Source organism: Talpa europaea (genome assembly GCF_964194135.1).
Source record: "Talpa europaea genome assembly, chromosome: 7".
Taxonomy (NCBI): domain Eukaryota; kingdom Metazoa; phylum Chordata; class Mammalia; order Eulipotyphla; family Talpidae; genus Talpa; species Talpa europaea.
In genome coordinates, this window is record NC_140074.1 from 116,863,695 (window position 1) to 116,882,794 (window position 19,100).

The window sequence follows — 19,100 nt, forward strand, 5'->3', positions numbered from 1 at the left end:
AGTTTCAGAGGGCTCAGGGATGGTGAGAGATCCTGAAAGTCAGAGCTGTCTATATTATAAATATATATTTTTTCTTTTATGGAAAAGCTGGGAGGTGAGGGCAGACCGTCAGGACTGAAGGTTTGCCCCCTTGCTACCGCCCATCTCAGCTCCAGGTCCATCCCCCTCTCTCCACAGAAAGCAATCGGCGACACGAGGTTCTACACTTTTCTTTTCTTCTGTTGCTCTCTTGACTTCACGTGAAAACAGGGTATATTTTAACAAACTGTCTGTCCCAGGCAGGGGCTGTGGCGGGCCTAGGGCCTGGCTCAGCCCTCTGACAGGACGCTTTTGTTGCACTTAGAGTTTACATTTTAATGGATATAAAAACAACTGTGAGAGGTGCCTGGGCCTGCAGGAGCCCCCGCATCGCTCAAAAAGCGTGTGTTCTAGTGAACATTTTCATATATATTTATTGGTTATAGCCTGTTAAAATATTTTCTTTTTGTATTATTTATCCCCCTACATTATGTATTTATATGAGGGAAAAAAGAAAAAAAATGTACTTTTTTTAGTATTTACTTGTCATTAAGGGACGTTGTGTTTCCTGTCATGTAAAACCAGCTATTTTAGTTATTATTGTACTCTAGAAAAGAGCTGTAGATTTATGTTAAACTCGTACTTATGAGCAATTGTAATTAGTTCTAAAAGGCATGAACTCAGCTCCTAATTGTCACTGTATAGTCCCGAATTTGTAGAATTAGAGTTAATTCCCTCTTGGAACTTTCTTTGTTCTTCAGTAGTTACTTTTTTCCTTACTTAAAAGGGTTGTCTGTCAAACAATTCTTGAATAAACTTTCTGTTATCAATTTTATCTTGTCCTGGTGGTCCAATTTAGATCGCAGAGGGAGGCTGCTGACTGCTAAATTTGGGGGTTGGGTGGGGGGAAGAGGAGAGGACTTTGAAGACCCTATCCTGGCCCCACCCTCCCAGTTGCTGTATCTCAGGTTTGAATAGTTTTTCTCACTCACGTGAGCCTGCCCCATCCTGCCAACTTCTTTAGCTAAGCTTTCAGTAACAAGTTGGGGAAAAAAGGGAGATTCTTGGGTCCTCTCTCTGGGTCTTTCTGCTTGGCTTCTTCGCCAGTTCAGTTTTTCTCATTCACTGACCTTTGTCATCTTGCTCCTTTGGCCACAGCCTCTCCCCCAAAACAATAACCAAAAAAACCTGGCCGATTACAGCTTCTTCCATGCACCCTAAACTTCACAGTTCTCTTCCGGAGCTACAAAGAAGTCGTCACGTGACCCGAAGCCCAACCACCATTGGGTCTAAAATGAAAACAAAGGAAAATGATTAATCTAAAAAAAAAAAAAAATTGGAGGCCTAGACTTCTCAGGTCACACCTTAAAACTAAAGTGAAATTAAATCACTAAATAAAACCCGGGGCGGAGGAAGAGGAGGTGCACTTGATCTCCCCTGCCAGGGAAAGGGAAGAGGAGGGCGGGAGAAGCTCTTGGATCCAAGCGTAAATAAAATGGTCCCCAGGCTCATGTGTGCGGCTGTTTCCACCATCCTTGGGAAAACTTCATTTCTTAGTCGTGGCTCCATAAAAGTTTTATCACATTGGAGCGAGGATAGAGAGGGTCTGTCAAAGATGAAATGTCACCGCCGCTTCTCTGGAGCCGATAAGAGCGAGGAGACAGGGCGGCTGAAATATGGAGCTAATTCGTTGAAAGAGAAGCGATGGCTGCTTGCTGAAGAGTTGCATAATTCTAATTGTAAGCGATGCGCCCGCATTGCTTAATTAGGAGCATATATTTGGTGGTAGGAATGGGGGGGGGGGTTGTTGGTGAGAATTGTTCCAGGCCCTCAGCCTTAAAGGGGGACTGATTTTCATTTTTATGTTGCATTCTGGCAGTCCAAGGTTAGTAATTACAGTCTTTATGCAACGATAAATAACAATAAAAAAGCAACCTGAATTCTACACCCTCCCAACCCCCCCCCACCCCCGCCAAGTAGGATTTTAACTGGACTGGGCTCATCCAAGCAGCAAGCAATTTAGCATTGGGTCAGGCTATAATTTAAAGGCATAAGAGCGTGCAAAGTTTGATTGGGATCAAATAACGCTCAAGGGTTTTTCTTTCTTTCTTTCTCTTCCTCTTCCCTGAATAACATTTTCTGAATGATGTAACTAGACGAAGCGCCATGTTTGGCTCTGGGGGTGGAGTGGATTGATTATCTAGCAAGAGAGAGGCAGGCCAGGAGAGAAAATTTAGCTTGAGTTTGAAAAACAGCGCCTTGGCTTGAAGCTGGAATTGCAAACAAGAAAAAATAAGGACCGTCTTGGCTTGGTGTTCCCTACCCTTCTCTCTGCGAGATCCCAGGCAGCCAAAGGCGTGGGGAAAATATCTGTGCTGCAAGATTCACAGCACAACGGGGAGGGGGGGGAGCGGGGAAGCGGAGTCTCTAGGAAGGAGGGCTCTCTTGGCCTCTTTTAACACCCAAGTTTTCTGCTGTTCTCTAATCTGGCCGTAAAATCTGTCAGCAGGGTTAGAGAGAGCCGTATTTCCTGCAGGGATAGTTTCAGCGAAGTTGCCAGTTGCCGAGAGAAGCGCTCCACCTTGCAGCGAGCTGGAGGGGCTTTGAAAAAGCGCCCAGGGCTTCTCCAGGAGTGGCCAGAGGGAGAATTCTTTCTCAGGCCTCACGCGCAACTTGCAGACAACTACTATCCCGAGTCCTCTGCGCCCACTCCCCAACCGGATACTTCCAACCGACGAAATTACTTTCTTTGGACTGAAACTGGACACAACCTTCCCCGGCCAGTTTACACACCCCGGAGCTGGTCTCTCTGTTCTAAGGCCTCCAGAGCCCGCCACCCCCTGTCGCTGCAGCCCCCACCTCCAATGCCCCTTTCTGCAGCCTGACTTTCCCCACCCCCCGTCCTCCGTCCTCCGTCCTCCGTCCTCAGACAGCTCGGCCCTTTTTAAATACTCACCACCACCCACGCGGACGAATACTCACCACCACCCACGCAGCTGTTCCATTGACAGAAAGTTTCTAGTTCCAGCTCCCGGCTGAGTTGCCATTTCTCTGCTAACCAGCCTTCTCCTCTGCTGGGCGGCTGAGAGCCAGGAGGGGGAGGGGAGGCCCGAGCCGTGGGAGTTCTCCAGACAAACTTTCCATCCAACTTAGCGCCCTTTCCTCTGTCCTCATTTCCCATCTGTTTCCCCCTCTCCCAGAATCACCTTTCTCTTTTGCTGACACCCCCCACCCCCAGGCCTTTTTAAAGGGATGTGGAATTTCGGCTGTTCCCTCTGCTTTCCCAAAGAGCCAAATTCTTTGATGCCATCGGAGGGAGCTGTCAGGGGGCTAAGATTGATCGCCTCATCTCCTCTAGGTCCCTCTGACCCACTTATTTAAAAATCTTCCCCCAGATCGACTTTTCATTTTCTGCTTTGAGATCTAGTTTCCCACCAATTGCTTGGGGCCCTGAGTCTTGTGCCCCCTCCCTCCAGTAAATAACAACACTCCCTAAAATTCACACTAACTCCATACCCCCCAAATTTAAAAAAAAAAAAAAGGATTTTTCCCGTAGGGGCCAAAAATGGAATATTATCTAGGTGGTCATTATTCTTCTCATCTCCATGTGAGAGGAAGAATTCAGGGAATTCTTTCTTGCTAAGTTTTTTTTGTTGTTGTTGATGTTGTTTGTTTGTTTTTGTTTTTTAATAGCACAGTGGCACAAATGGGAAAGGAACTCTCTTTGTCCTGGGAGGGAAAAGCCCCTCCCACACTGGTTTGAGCTTTGAGAGTGCTCTGATACTGTGGTGATCTTGGTTCTGGTACCGGTCTCTGTATATAGATGTAGATAGAGGCTTGACGCTTAAGTGAATGCATGTGCATCTTAATCCCTGCCTGTTGGGGGGTATCCAGGAGGAGGTGCAGATGCCTCCAGGTGAGGAAGGCAGGTGGACATAGGGCAAAGGCACTGCTGCAAACACTGGGGGGAGAAGGGAACTGACACCAGCAGTTATGGAGGCCAGAGGCCCAAAAAGGCCTCCTCACCATCTATCTCATGCCTGTGTCAGCTGTGTCAATTTCCCAAGATTTATCTGTTGCTTTTGGGGGACAGGATGGGGTTAGTGGTGCTGATGATTGTAAATCTCTTCTTTTCCTTATTGCACCTTAACATGAACATTTCCCCAAGAGTAGAAACCTCTTTCCACCACGTCTTCCTCCCACGTTGAGATCCACACTCAGCTTTCTTTCTTTCTTGGAGGGATATGGAAGAAAAGCATGCTACTGGCCAAAGAAGACATCAATTTACTCTATCAAAAATATTTGGAAAGGGGGAAGGTCTCTCTCTTCTTCAGCCTCTCTTGTTTCCTAGGTTTGCAGCATCTCCCATCCTGTGAAGAGGATGAGGGAAACGCTCCTCTAGCTTTTTATGGAGAAAAGGAAGCACTGGGGAGGGGCAGTGTGGAACTGGGGGGGCTCATGGTGTCCAGGTCGTGATCCTCTAGAGTTTTTGAATCAATTAAAGCAAATAATGCTTTCTGTTTTCCACCAGGCCCAGACGAGTGATTGGCCGAGGTAGGTCCCGTGACCACGAATTCCCTGCAATTTCGCCGGAGTCCTGGGTTTAATAGAGAGAGTCCCCATACGCTTGTATTTATCAGCAATATACAATTATAAAGGCCCAAAATTTAAAAAAAAAAAGAGAGAGAGAGAAAGAGAGAGAGGGAAATCTCCCCCTCCCAAAATCGCTCCATCACATAAACCTGGGGGGGGCTGCAGGGGGGGTCCCTTCGATCCTCCCTCCTGAAGCCCCCCCCAGCAGACCCCCTCCCCCACCATTGAAAGCCATGAATTTTGAATTTGAGAGGGAGATTGGGTTTATAAACAGCCAGCCATCGCTTGCCGAGTGTCTGACTTCCTTCCCCGCTGTCTTGGAGACATTTCAAACTTCATCAATCAAGGAGTCGACATTAATTCCTCCTCCTCCTCCTTTCGAGCAAACCTTCCCCAGCCTCCAGCCCGACGCCTCCACCCTTCTGAGACCCGGGAGCCAAAAGCTACCCGAAGATGGGCCCGCGCTGCCGCCACCGCCGCTCCCCGCCGCCCCCCTGCCCCCCGAGTTCCCCTGGATGAGAGAGAAGAAACCCGCCAGGAAACCCGGCCAAGCTGCCGCATCTCCTCCGGCCGCCTCCACCGACCCGGGCTCCGGGGTCGGCTCGCCCGCAGGTCGGTACGCGCGGTAGGGGCGGGTGAGGGGGCAGCTGGAGGAGCCGGGGAGAAAGAGCCATGGGGGAGGCAGACAGCGGAGCCTGCTGGGGTTCCTCGCCTGCCTCGATTCCAGCGAAGAGGAAGCAGAATATCCGCTGGGGTTCAGGCCTGGCCGCCGTCAACTGCCCCCTCCCCCCCAGCAGATTTGGGAAGCTGGATGGGGACAAGTCTCTTTTTATGCTAGAAGGGTTGGGTCGCGGTCGTCACCTTTTTCTGTGTGAAGGAAAGAACGTGCTGCTGCCGTGGCTGAATCTGGGGGCAGGGGAAGCTTCACCCCCATTGCCCCAGCTCTCAGACCAGAGGGGCAGTTTCAGAGCCAGGAGGACAGGGGATGAGGAGGAACAGTTTTCATGAACCTTCTCCCGGGGTTGAGTTGGAAATTGCCGAATTGAGGGGTCCACTCAGAAAGCCTGGAAGGGGGCTCTCGGGGTCTGCGGGTGAGGGGGAGCCGCGCCCCCGCCCCCGCCCCCGCGTGACCCGTGGGCGGCCTCCTGAGCGCTTGCTCTGGCCCGGCAGGGTCTGCCCGCGGATGAAGGACCGAAAGAAGCGAAAAGCAGCGCGCGCGTCTTTGGGTACGGGTGGGGGTCCTTGTGACCCCGCGTTTGGCGGATGGGGGAGTCTTTATTCCAGCTGAGCTGAGGTGGGGGTGAGGACGCGGCCCGCTTTGACCTCGGATCTGCTTTCCCCGCAGATGGCCCGGGACTGGCGGAGGCTGCGGGCGGCGGGGCGCGCCGGCTGCGCACGGCTTACACCAACACGCAGCTGCTGGAGCTGGAGAAGGAGTTCCACTTCAACAAGTACCTGTGCCGGCCGCGCCGCGTGGAGATCGCGGCCCTGCTGGACCTCACCGAGAGGCAGGTCAAAGTCTGGTTCCAGAACCGGCGCATGAAGCACAAGCGGCAGACGCAGCACCGAGAGCCGCCCGACGGCGACGCGGCCGGCCCCGGCGCCGTGGAGGACGCCGCTGAGGACCCGGGGACCAGCCCCGGCCGCCCGGCCGCCTCCCGCGCGGCGCGGGACGCCTGCTCCCGCCCGTCCGAGGTCGCGCCGCGGCCTCCGGGCGCTCCCGGCCCCCGGCCTTCGGCCGCTCGCTTGGAGGGCGCGGGTGTGCGGGGCCCCGGCGGCGGCCTGCGCGGGCCGGGCGGGCTGGAAGCCGAGCCGTCGCCGGAGGACGCCTTCCCGGAGCGGCAGGACTCGCCTTTCCTGCCGGACCTCAACTTCTTCGCGGCCGACTCCTGTCTCCAAGTGTCCGGAGGCCTCTCCCCCAGCCTTCAGGGCTCCCTCGACAGCCCGGTGCCCTTTTCCGAGGAGGAGCTGGACTTCTTCACCAGCACGCTCTGTGCCATCGACCTGCAGTTCCCCTGACCCGACCCGGCTCCTTCCGCTGGCCCCTCCGACCCCCGCTCCCCTCGATTGTCTGCTGGGAAAACCAAGGGCACCCCCTCCCCCGTCGTATAAACTTATTTATGTGTTTTGCTAAATTCAGGTATTATCCAAGTAGCGTTCAATCCAGTCCTTTCTTCTCTCTCTAAAATTTGGGCACTCGGGCATCTTTTTAAAATTACACAGAAAAATTCCGTTTGGTAGACTCCTTCCAACGAAATCTCAGGAATAATTAAACTTGAGGGGGCTTTCTTAAGAATAACTAGAGGACCTATTTTCCTCTTTTTTTTTTAAGTTTTAGACTGTAGATTATTTATTAAAATTCTTTAATAGGAAAAGGGGAAAGTATTTATTGTACATTATTTTCATAGATTAATAAATGTCTTTATAATATGGAAACGAGCAAGTGTTTGTGTCGGGACTCAGCCCCCATTTCCGCACTCCCTAGTCGGGTCCCCCCTCCTTCTGGAGCGGCTGGAGACTGGGGGGTCCCGCGCCGTGGGGCGGCAAAGTGCCCAGAATCGGGGAAGTCCGGGTGGAACAAAAGTGGCCGCTGCTTCTTCTCCAGCAGCTCCGAGAAAGTGGGGTGGGGTTTGGGGTGGGGAGGGGTACTGGGGGCTCCTACACCTCGGCACCCCTCCGCAGACACCTCGGGCCCCGCGCGGGCCTCTGTTTGGACAATAAAGGCGCGCGGGTGCGGGGATCGGGTGTGCGGCCAGCAGAAGAGGGTGCGAGGAAAGGGGGCGGCAGGGACTGGTTTCCGAGTTGAGGGGGGGTCCCAGCGTCTCCCGGGTTTCTCGCTTCAGTACCCCAAGCCGGGTGGAGCGGCCTTTTGCCGAATGCAAGACACCTGGGAGCCGGAGGCGGAGGCCCAGGGCTGGCCGAGGGGCGGACGCGCCGAGGGTTCCCCGGGCAGCGGCGCCGCGCGCGGGTGGGCGAGGACCGGGGCCGGGACGCGGCTCTGCCCCCCCCCGCCCCGAGGCTCGCGGGCCCCGCGGCCACCCGCGCGCCCCTGCGGCTGGGGGCGCGGCCCGGGAGCGGCCGGCCGGGCGGTCCAGCCTGGCGCGGGCGGCGTCGGGAGGCGCCGGGCCCTCGGGAAGGACGGGAGGAGTGAGGAGCGCGAGAGGCCGGCGGGGAAGCGAGGACGATGCTCAAGATGGCGCTGGGGCCGGGCGGCCGGGGGCCGCGGGGAGGGACTGCGGCCGCCATGACAGCCGCGGCGGGTCGCGCGGGGTCCGGCCCGGGAGGCGCGTCCCCCGTCCGCCTCTCCTCTCCTCTCCGCATCCTCCAGACGCCAGACACCAAAGGGAGCCGGGGAGCCTGCTCTCAGTTTTTGTTTTAATTTTAAAACCAGCCCTCGGGATGCCGAGGAGTCGAGGTGGACGCGGCTCCGCGTGGGCGGGGAGGGCGGGGCGCGCCGCGGGGCTGCAGGCCCGGGGCTGCCCGGCCGAGTCTGCGCCTCTGCGCGGGGACTTGAAGCCTGGCCAGAGCTTTCTCGAAGTCCAGACCTACCTGTCTCGACCAACAGCTTCATTTGCTACTTGAGCACTAGCTCCTGTCCCCCACCGCACCCTGCCAGGCTACTTGCAAACCCGTAAGCGGGGGAGCAAGGATCGATCTCCCCCATCGGCCTCCTGGTTTGTTCCGGGGAACGGGGAGATTTAAAGGGCCCTGGAAAGCCATCCATCCTCCTTAGGTTTATTTAATATTTCTCCGGCTCAGAAACAGACACCGCGGGGCTGCCTCCCTGGCAGATGCTGCCTTTCTCCAAAAGCAGTTTGTTTCCTGGGCCTCTCAGACTTTCCCCGGACCAGCAGGATGGGGTCTTGGAGTACCACGCGCAGAGACGCGACGACTGTCAGAATAACCCAGAAACCAACATAGGTCGTGACATACAGGAATAGACAGATCTTGATTTTTTTTTTTTAAGCTGGTCCCCCAGTGCAGGAAGTACACACATCTTATTCAGCTGGAATTTAATCCCTTAAACTGTCTTAATATGGAATTTAACTCCTGCATTAAATAATCTTATGTCATGTTAAATTGCACTTATTTCTTTCATAAATAAATTAATATAGAACAATTAGATGTGTTATTATAATAATATCATGTATCTTATTAGTTTATTTTCCCTCATAAAATATATAGGTATGAAATAAATTCAATATATTAAAGTAATAATACACAGCTTATTGGCTCATGTGTTTATTTTCCCCATAAATAAGTGAATATACAATATATTAAAACCACACTGTACATCTCATTGGGTTGTGCGTTTATTTCTCCATAAAATATGCCCATAGGCGGTGTTTAACATCTTAAAAATCACAGCACATAACCATCTCTATACTAACAAAACGAAACAGACATTTCAGCTGGGGCTTTGATTTCTGTGGACAGCCAAACTAGATAATTTGGTCTAATTAAAAATGTTCTTTCAGCTATAGCAGGTTGTTACAAAGATCAAGAATACCAGAAGGATCTTGCTAATTGCCCACCTTCCAGCTTTCTTTGGTCAGAAGGAGAGCACTCTTCATCAATGACAAAAACACAGGATCTGCTCTGCTGGAGAGAATTCACATCCTGGGATCATGCCTCTGAGGCTTCAGTTCTCAGAGCTGGTTCCATGGACCAGCAGCATCAGAACTACCTGTGAGCTAATTGGAAATGCAGAATCCTAGGCCCGCTCCACATCTACTGAGTAGGAATCTCAATTTAGGAGATCTCCAAGTAATTTATATGCATATTAAAGTTTGAAAAATACTGCTAGATCACAGTGCCACCTTGCTTCCTAACACTCCCATGTTTAAAAATTTGGCCCACATTACCTGATCATTGAATTCCAATCCTCTCTAACCCAAACCAATGGCCCACTGGTCAGGGAATATTACCTCCTACCTGAGGAAGCATCAGCCCTGATTCCTCCTTCCCAAAGTGAGTGGGGAGCTAGGAGTTTCCAGCCAAAGGCTCAACCTATATACCTAGATCTAGGTTCTTGTGTATCCTGGGGATAAGAAACTCCCAATGCAGAGAATTAGGAGTTCCAACATTTCATTTCCCTTGCTTGATTATTAGGGAGGAGGGGGGAGTCTTTTTACAGACAACATATAACCTTTCTCTTTCTCCTTTTCCACATTCACAGAACTCATCATCTCTGAGGCCACCACAGTAGAACAAAGAAGCAATGCATTTCCAGAAGGAAACAACCCCTGTCTTCAGTATCCTTATCCAATGCAAATGAAAAGGAATTCCTGACAATTTGGAATTCATAAAGGACTGGGATTCATGGGCCTCCCCGGTGGCGCAGCGGTTGAGCGCGGGGTTGCGAAGCTGCCTGCAGCCTCTGTAGCGCCGGTTCGATTCCCGGCTGCTCCTAGATTCCCGGCTGCTCCCCGGCCACGGGAGGAGGGTCCCACATGGCGCGCAGACCTCTCCTGCCGCCCGCTGCTCCCCTCAGCAGTGTCCTTCAGTCCTTCTGCCTGCTCTGCTCCCCGCTCTGGCTCTGGTGAATTCTCTCACCCTCCCGCGCTTCTGACTGTACCCAGTGCATGTATAAACAAAACAAACGAACAAACAAATAAATAAATAAATAAAACATGCCTCTATTAAAAAAAAAAAAAAAAGGACTGGGATTCAGGATGCCTGTGTTCCAAATTAGCTCCTTTTCCTTGTTTTAATCATGGGGGGGGGGGCGTCATCTTCCCAGGTATCTATGGAGAAGGAAGAAGAGGTGGGGATCCTAAGCAAGCTGCAGACACCCATTGATGACAGGTTAGAGGCTAGTGTCAGCCAGCTACATTCTCTTCTCCTGTCCTGTTTAGGGCAGGGCTCTCCTTGGGTGAGAACCAGCTATGAGCAGCATAGGCTGGTTATAAATCAGCTATGGTTGGAATTGGGAGGTTTCAATGTAGTGCAGAAAGCTGCTGGTCAATCTGCCCTGCTCTTGGTGAGTCATTCCTTTAAGAAGAATGGTTCATTAATATTATGGTGAAAGCAAAGTACCATTAGATTGAGGAATTATTTGCAATCATGATAACCCCTAGTCATTAAAAAAAATTATCTTATGCCTGGACAAGTCTCTTCCCCTTTCTGGACCTCAGTTTCTCCCTCTGTAAGACAAATGGAAGAAATAAACATCTCTAAAATCCTCTATCAATATACAAAAAATATAATCATTAATCTTCACGAACAATGTATCAAATATTTATTATGATTGGTGCCATGTGCTTTGATATGGAGGTGGTGACTGGATACTTAATAAAGGACCTTTCACATATCTAGTAAGGTCATTTTAACAAGTTTTAAGTTGTATTTTTACACCAATAATCATGTACCCAATCATTATTTAAATGAGTAGGGTGAGAAATCTTTTAGACAAACATGTAATCAGGTGTAGTACTGAGTGTCAGGTGTCAGGTACTCAATACACATGAATATTAAGAAGCATCCTAGTCAAGGTTTCCTCTGGCTTTCATCCTCTGCCAACTTCTCCAACATTTTTTTTTAAAGATTTATTTATTTATGCATACAAGAGTTTTTTTTTTAAAGATTTATTTATTTATGCATACAAGAGTTGAGGTACAGGCCAGAGATGGGGGTGGGGTGGGGTGAGAGGATTTACCAGAGACAGTAGGGAACAGAATAGGCAGATACACTGGTGAGGGGAGCAGAGGGTGAGTCAGGAGAGGTCTGCTGCACCATGTGGGCTGCTCCCAGGCTGGCTGGGGATCATGCTGCAGAGGCTGGGGATTGCTTCATAGTGTGTTGCTGAACCCCTTGCACCACCAGGGAGGCCCAACTTCTCCAACATTTGGTTATGTTTCCTCTTGTTGAAAAATGAGTAGGGCAAATAAGAGCCACCAAACTTCTTTGACATGGTGTACTAGACTTAAAAAGTCGCCTTTAGTTGGGCTTTATCTGGTTGCTAGGCCATCAGCACAGAGGCATAAATTCTGGCTCTCCCTAAACAGTTCTGATAAATCCCCCTGTCCACCTTTCCCCTAAATATCTGATAAGTGTTCCATGATCCCATTATCCAGAAATGTGTAGTCAAATGCATGACCTCAGTCTGCAGAAGGTGACCTTCTAAGGTACCACATCATCCCCTCAACCTGGACTCCCCAGCCCAGTTCTGCCTTCCTGCTGTCACCCTAACCCCACCCCAACCAGGAGATCTAGCAAACTGCTCCTACTCCCAGAGAGTAAACAATCAAAAAGTCTCTTAAAACCTCCTGTAACTCCCAACCACCACAGCAAAATCACAGTTCAGACAGTCATTCAGACATAAATTCAAGTTCAACCATGTTTGTTAGGATTTCCAAGGTGGAAAGCCCAATTAACTAGGAACTTTCTGCCATTCCTCATGTCACTCTAATATTACCTTTTAGAAAGATCCCAACTCTGACGTGCCTTTCACTCCAGATGTAAGTTTACATCCTGTTGATCTATGATCTTCTAAGACCTTAGATGTCAGGTTCAATCCTAATTCCAGGAAGGACAGTTTCTAAGCTAAAATCCCTTAAGGAGGGAGAGACAATTTCCTTCCTGGAAAACTTCTCCCAAATATTTGGAAGATCAGGAAGTTCTTGCAAATGTCTAATCTCAAACCTTTCTGCTGCAATTTTAATCTTTGGATTCTTCATAGATGTATAATGTTAGGCTTTAGTTTTCAACAAGCCCTTCAGCTAAGAAGAAAATTCTTTGCTTAGCCAGAACCAGCCTTAATTTTCAATTAAATTTGCATATGACAAAGTACATATTGTATAATATATGGCTATAGGTTACATGAAAATATAGCACATATGCTATTCTCCTATCACATATTTCCATATTTTAATATGCTAATTACATTTAAAAAAGATGACTGACATATTATTTCAGAATGTACATGTAATGTTAATATCATTTATAGAGTTCTCCATAGTTTATGTTTTCTTATTTGTTTTAATTCTACTAGCAATGTAGTGAAGTAAGTAGTATTTTTTTTCTTGAAGTAAATAGTATTAAATCCATTCTTCTTCTCTGAGACTGAGACTCAGACAAACTGGGAAACTTGTCCAGGGACATAACGTTAATAAATGGCCAAGCAAGAATGTGAACCCATGTATCCTAGCCTCCCCAAACTAGTAGCCTTCCCATTATAATATATATGGTTCTTTATCAGAGTTGTGACAATCTAATTAGCTTACATTAAAACAAACACCACTACATTCAAATTCTATCCTACCCAGCAGTAAGAAATCATCTCCTTATCAAGAAAAAACTATATAGCCCTGAAAACCCTCTAAATTCTCAAGGCACAGCCTTTGGCTTGGACTTAGTCTCCAAGATCTGAGCTAGGAGAAGAGGCAGATAGACACGGGAGGATCTAATGAAAGACCTTACAGGTTGTTTCTGCTGACCTCTTGCCTCCCCACCCCATCTAAAGCCACTTCCTCTACAGAAAAGTCCAGAATCAGGTGTAAACTTCTAACACATTTCCATTCTGATTAGAATGGTTCTCCTGCTTGATTTTTCAGTGTGATCTGTAACAGCACCTCTCAAGGATAAAGTCAGTTCTAAAACATGCCTGTGCTCTGTTTGCTGGCCTATGTGTCTAACTAAGATTACGCAGAAGAAGAAATAAGCTTTATTTCACTTTGGCATTGTGTCCATTCAGACATTCTCTGATGAATTTCACTTGGTCAGACAAAAAAAATCCTATAACCCATAGGTTACTCCAGATGTGAACTTTGATTATTTTGTTTTGCGCTCAGCTATGGGCTTAGCAAGGAACCCAGGTGTCACAGAGTTTCTCCTTAATCCAAAGCCTGTGGAAGCTTCTTTTAAGGAAGAAGAGACTTGAGAATCTAGGAAGCTAAGTTACTATTTCTTCAGGTCCTTTCTGCTGGGTCTAGGAGAGGAATTTTGGAAAGTTTTAATTTGTCTGCTATAAAGGGAAGATAGCAAGACTGGATGGATGGGAAAACACAGTGAATTTGGACAGCTGAGGTCAAAACAATCACTATAATTGACAGTATAACTTGGCCCACTCTTTCTCTTCTGGTCGGTCACTAATAATAGACAATTGGTGACTTCAGCTGCTGTGAGGGAGATTGCATCTCCCAGCCTCCAGACAGATTTCTGATCTTTTATTAAACTGATTTGAAATTTACTTCCTTCTTTAGACCTCAATTTTTCCCTATGTAGAGAGGCAAGAGATGCAGTGAATAAGTTCTTCCTGTGTTGAGGGAAGGGTAGAAAGTGAAGAAATATCAAATCTCTTAGAAGCAGGGCAGCCAGATCACATATAGGTCTACCCCAGCAAGCAGGAAACCCTAGTTTCCATGCCCTTTAGCTGAGGCCTCTGTGGAGAATATCTTACAGCAAGAGGGAAAACTTGGGAGCATTTATAAACCCAAAAAAGGGAAATAGAAAGAACCATGCTTGTTCTCAACTCAACACTCCTTTTCTCTTCAATCCCCCTGCAAGATACCCCTATCCCCCATCCCAATTCTCCCTGCCTTTGTCTGCCACATCCCTGTGGCAGTGAACATTCTCTCTCCCTCCCCCATTGCATCTCTCTTAAGAAGTTACCAGCTGGTCTTCCTCCCCCCTGCTTGTCCTGGTCTGGAGCTGAGTGCATGTGAGGAGGGAAAGGGACAGGGGCCCTGTGCAATGCTTTGAGCTCTTTCACAGTTGAACTAAGCAAGGCTCACAGTTGTTAGGAGAAGAGAAAGGCACTTTGATGTTGGGGATAGAGACAGAAAGCAGGAGAGATGACTCCAGAGGGTGGGGAACATGAGAGAGACCATTTCAGGGTTCCTAGCCGAGAGATGAACACTCACCCTGCCCTTTTTGGGGGTGGGGACCCTGAGAAATCTTGATGGTCCTTGCTAGACTTGTCGCACCTGCTTTCCCTGCCTCTCCTGAGCTCAACAGTTTACAGAGCTCCTCCCTGAACTCTTGCCCTCCTGGACTTGCCCTAGCCCCAGCCTCAGGCCTCCCTGGCCTGGCAGACACCCTGACAGGTTACAAATGAGTGTGGGTGTGGGATTGCGGCAAGCTCTTGTCCTGGGAGTCTGGAGGAGGAGAATCAATGGGCTCTACCTAAGAGCTTCTCTTCCAGTCCCTTCCTGGTTAGAAGAGAATGAAGGAAGCATTTCCTGTGCTCCTCCCCTCCCCCAACCCCATCCCAACAGACCGCAGAGCAGAAAGGGGTGAGACTTCGCTGAGCTTCAGGACCTCCATAGTGAATCTCTCATTCTCTGAGCAAACTCCCTAGATCTATTCCAAAAAAAAAAAAAAACCGAAAATGTGAGTAATCTTCAAGATGTAATTGGTCTTGAATTTATGGACTGTTGGCCTGGGACTTGGGGGTGGGTTGGGAGAAATGCAGGGTGGTGAAGGAGAGAGGGGCAGGAGGGAATTAGAACAATGCAAGAGGCGCAGCAGTTTTAAAGTCTTTGGAAAGAGAATAAAAAATTTCCTCCTCTTTACCTTAAACATCACCTAGCTCAGTGCTCATTGCGGCTCTCTGGAGAGATATACGGAGTTATTTGAGTCTGAGTGAGTGATCCAGCTACAGCTATGGATGGCTAGAGAGAGGATAAATACATCTAGAGAGATGAATTGATGGATTGGTAGGAAACGAATATAAATATGGAGAGAGATGGACTAACGGAGAGATGGATTGAGACAGAGAGAATATAAAGAGAGGCTGAGGGAGAGAAATGAATGTGTGAATGAGGAGAGAGAGTTTATGTGGAGAGATGCAGAGAGAAAGGGTGCATCTCTCAGCCTCCTCACCACTTTTCGGTCCTGCTTCCTCAAATGCCAGTTTCCCACCCTCACTGGAAGAATTCTTCCTTTAGATTCTAGACCCTGCCTCACACCCTTAGGTGTTTTTGTACCCTCTTCCTCACAGTCACCCATTTGGCCAAAGATAACACCCCTCACCCAGCTGTCCTAGCCCATCACCCCAAGACAAATTGGGGGAGAGAAATGAGGAGTGGGAGTTCTGGGCAAAGTAAAGGGTCTGGATTTCCCACCTCTGAGGTCTACAGCCTGGAGGAAAGGCTCCTTTGGGGGGTGGGAAGAAAGAGGGGGCAGCTGGGTTGAATTTGTCCAAATCTAATAACCCAGGAGCCTATTGAAGGCCTTGGGGGGTGGGAGGGGAAGAAAGTCTTGAATATTCCTCTAACTTTTCCCCCCTCTCCCTCTGGTCCCTTCTTTCCAAAAGTCTTTGAAGAAAGATGTTTTTGACGCTTCCATGTCGCTCTCAGATGGATGGGCTGTGGGTGATTGAAGTGTCTTTGTCATGCTAATGCTTGGGGGGTGATGGATGGGCGCTGGGGCTGCCAAACTCTGGCCCACAGCGCCCATTGGCCTGGGAGAGATCACATGTGCCCCTCCACCCCCACTCCCTACCCCTTCCTAGGGGAGCCCTGGCCCAGCCAAGCTGGGCCAGGCCATGGATGCAAGCTTCAGCGTGGTGACATACTGCCGAAAGGTTGTAGGGCAAGAGGGTGTCTCCCCCAAACGGGCGGACCCTCCTGCGGCCTCCACGCATGGACTATAATAGGATGAACTCCTTCTTAGAGTACCCACTCTGTAACCGGGGACCCAGCGCCTACAGCGCCCACAGCACCCCTACCTCTTTTCCCCCCAACTCCGCTCCGGCTGTTGACAGCTATGCAGGCGATGCCCGCTATGTCGGGGGGCTCCCCAGCCCCACCCTCCAGCAGAACTCAGGCTATCCTGCCCAGCAGCCGCCTTCCGCGCTGGGGGTGCCCTTTCCCAGCTCTGTGCCCTCGGGGTATGCCCCAGCAGCCTGCAGCCCTAGCTATGGGCCTTCTCAGTACTACCCTTTGGGACAGCCAGAAGGAGATGGAGGCTATTTTCATCCTTCAAGCTACGGGGCCCAGCTGGGGGGCTTGTCCGAAGGCTATGGAACGGGTGGAGCCGGTGGATTGGGCCCAGGACCCTACTCTCCTCAGCAGCCCCCTTACGGGAGCGAGCAGACTGGGAGCTTTGCACCGGCCTATGCTGATCTCCTCTCGGAAGACAAGGAATCGCCCTGCCAGTCAGAACCCAGGCCCACGGCCCGGACCTTCGACTGGATGAAGGTTAAGAGGAACCCACCCAAGACAGGTAGGCCTGGGCGTGGTCATCCGCGCCTCCCTGCACAAAGCGGGTGCTGCTGGCCCTGAGGTGTCCCTGCTGAGGCTGGGTTCTTCTCCGTACTTTGCCCTGGTGGAAGCAGGTAAGAACATGCCTGCACTCACAGGGTCTCCCCACCAATGAGTGCCGGGTTACCCTCAAGTGTGAGTCTCTACGCACGCACGCCCCCACTTTCTGATCCGGGAGCCCAGCACCAGGCAGCACTAGGTCTGCGAGGGCGCGGGCGGAGATTGGATGGAAGTATGGGGGGGGTGCTCTAGATTTGGAGATCACTTTGGTAGGGGGCTGGTGATCCACGGGGAAATTCGGAGCTCAAGTTGGACAAAACGGTGAAAGGGAGGGTGGGGTGCACAGCTGGCCCGGGAGGAGGAGAGGGGAAGAGAAAAGAGGTGAGGGAACTGACCTGATTCTTTTCCGGTCCCCCCTCCCCCCCAGCGAAGGTGTCGGAGCTGGGCCTGGGCGCGCCCGGCGGCCTCCGCACCAACTTCACCACGCGGCAGCTGACCGAGCTGGAAAAGGAATTTCATTTCAACAAGTACCTGAGCCGAGCCCGGAGGGTGGAAATCGCCGCCACCCTGGAGCTTAATGAGACACAAGTCAAGATTTGGTTCCAGAACCGACGCATGAAGCAGAAGAAGCGCGAGCGGGAGGGAGCCAGGGTGCCCCCCACCCCTCCAGGTTGTCCCAAGGAGGTGGCTGGAGACGCCTCCGACCAGTCGACCTGCACCTCCCCGGAAGCCTCGCCCAGTTCCATAACCTCCTGAACTAGACCTCCCAACCAACCGGGTCCGAGGTCTCCGCGGAGGGACCCAGCCCAGCCCTCTCCTCTGCTCTCCCCAGCCCGGGCGTCAGCTTTTCTGCTGGGGGGGGGGGGTCCTCTCCAAGGCTTTGGGCTCTTTCTAGTGTAGAGCTGCCTTCGGGAGGAATGGGAAACACTTTTCTCTGGTCTGGGCGGGGTGCTGAGGGCTGGGGATCCTATAGGACCAGAGGCCTGGGAGACACCAAACCTGTCAAATGTGGAGGGAAAAGTTTCCATCCATCTTTGATCTGGGGGTCAGTGCATGGGTGGGGCTGGAAGCAAACCGCACCCTCAAGGATTCTTCTTTCCCTTCCAACTTCTGTTTGTTCAGTTCAGTGCCTTTGAGCCCCGAGGGCTTTTCTCATGCACTCCTATCCTAACTCACCCTTCTAGGCCCAGGTCAGACAGATGGCCTTGAGGTTTCTTGTGTGGGAGATGTTTGGGTGCAGGCATATTACCAATGCCTAATCTCCCCAATCACCGTAGCACCAGCTGCCTTGCAACAGACCAAAAAGCCCCCCATCTAACCTTATTAAACCCCTCCCTGCACATTTATATTGCACTAATGCAGCCTCCAGAGGTTGTTTTCTGAGACCTGCTTCCTCCCACCAGCGACCTCATCTCCCAGTCACCAAAGTGTTTTGGAGCTTGGCATTCTGGGAGACTTCTGGAATGTTTGTGCTAGGCCTGTCCTCAGCAAGCCTCTACCAGGAAGGTGCAGGCACACCCCACTAGATCCTCCCCTATTTATTGTCTCCTGGGAAACCCAGGACCCTCCTCTCCTCTCCACCCCTGGAAAGCCCAGGTGCAGTGAGAGCTCCTAGGAGCAGCAAGCATTTCTCTGAACCTTGGAGACTGTGGAGGCACTACCCAAGTGTCTGGAAACCTGAGCCCCAACCAAGCCAAGTTCTCTCTGTACCTCCAACTACCTCATTTCAATAAAATCTGTGTTTCCCCCTCTTCCCGCCTGCTTCTGCTCCTCCACCTAGGGGAGGAGGCTTCCAACTCTGAGGTCCTGGAAGGAAAGTGGAGAAAAGAGTTGGCCAGGTTGGTCTGGAAAGAGTTGAGCTTTAAGATCTAAGCTGGATAAGGAGAGGGACTAATGGGGAGGGTCCAGAGCAGAACTGGGATCCAGACTTCCAGGTCTGACAGCCTCCAGTCCTCAGTGTCTTTGAAGGAACCAGAGAAAGAGGTAGAGGAAAGACGGGGTGGGAGGAAACTGTTTTCAGCTGGTCCTGTGAGGCAGTAAAGGAGAGAAAGAGAACAGAGAAGGATGTAAAAAGAGGAGCAAGCACAGGAAACGCAGAGAGCTTCTGCCTCTCCTCCAAACTCTCCCTCAGGCTCAGAGCAAGGTTTGGCACAGAATGGGCAAAAATATTTGCTAAAGGAGTGAAGAGGGTGGGGAAAGCTGTAGAGTGTGTGTGTGTGTGTGTGTGTGTGTTTGCACGCCGGTGCCTCCCTCCACCCCCGGTTGCTCAGAGTAAGTTAGATG

The 19,100-nt window shown here is 50.7% G+C and overlaps 2 protein-coding genes across 2 annotated transcripts; both read left to right on the forward strand.

Annotated features, from left to right (window-relative positions):
* Positions 1–4,844: 4,844 nt before the first annotated feature.
* Positions 4,845–6,630, forward strand: HOXB2 (homeobox B2; the record flags this gene model as incomplete). The annotated part of the gene is made up of 2 exons (XM_084236202.1): positions 4,845–5,223; positions 5,957–6,630. 2 exons carry the CDS (start codon positions 4,845–4,847, stop codon positions 6,628–6,630), a joined length of 1,053 nt encoding a protein of 350 aa, XP_084092328.1.
* Positions 6,631–16,104: 9,474 nt separating this feature from the next.
* Positions 16,105–17,573, forward strand: HOXB1 (homeobox B1; the record flags this gene model as incomplete). Its single annotated transcript, XM_084237726.1, has 2 exons — positions 16,105–16,779; positions 17,245–17,573. The coding sequence occupies exons 1-2, from the start codon at positions 16,197–16,199 to the stop codon at positions 17,571–17,573; spliced, it is 912 nt and encodes a 303-aa protein (XP_084093852.1). The 5' UTR covers positions 16,105–16,196.
* Positions 17,574–19,100: the final 1,527 nt, after the last annotated feature.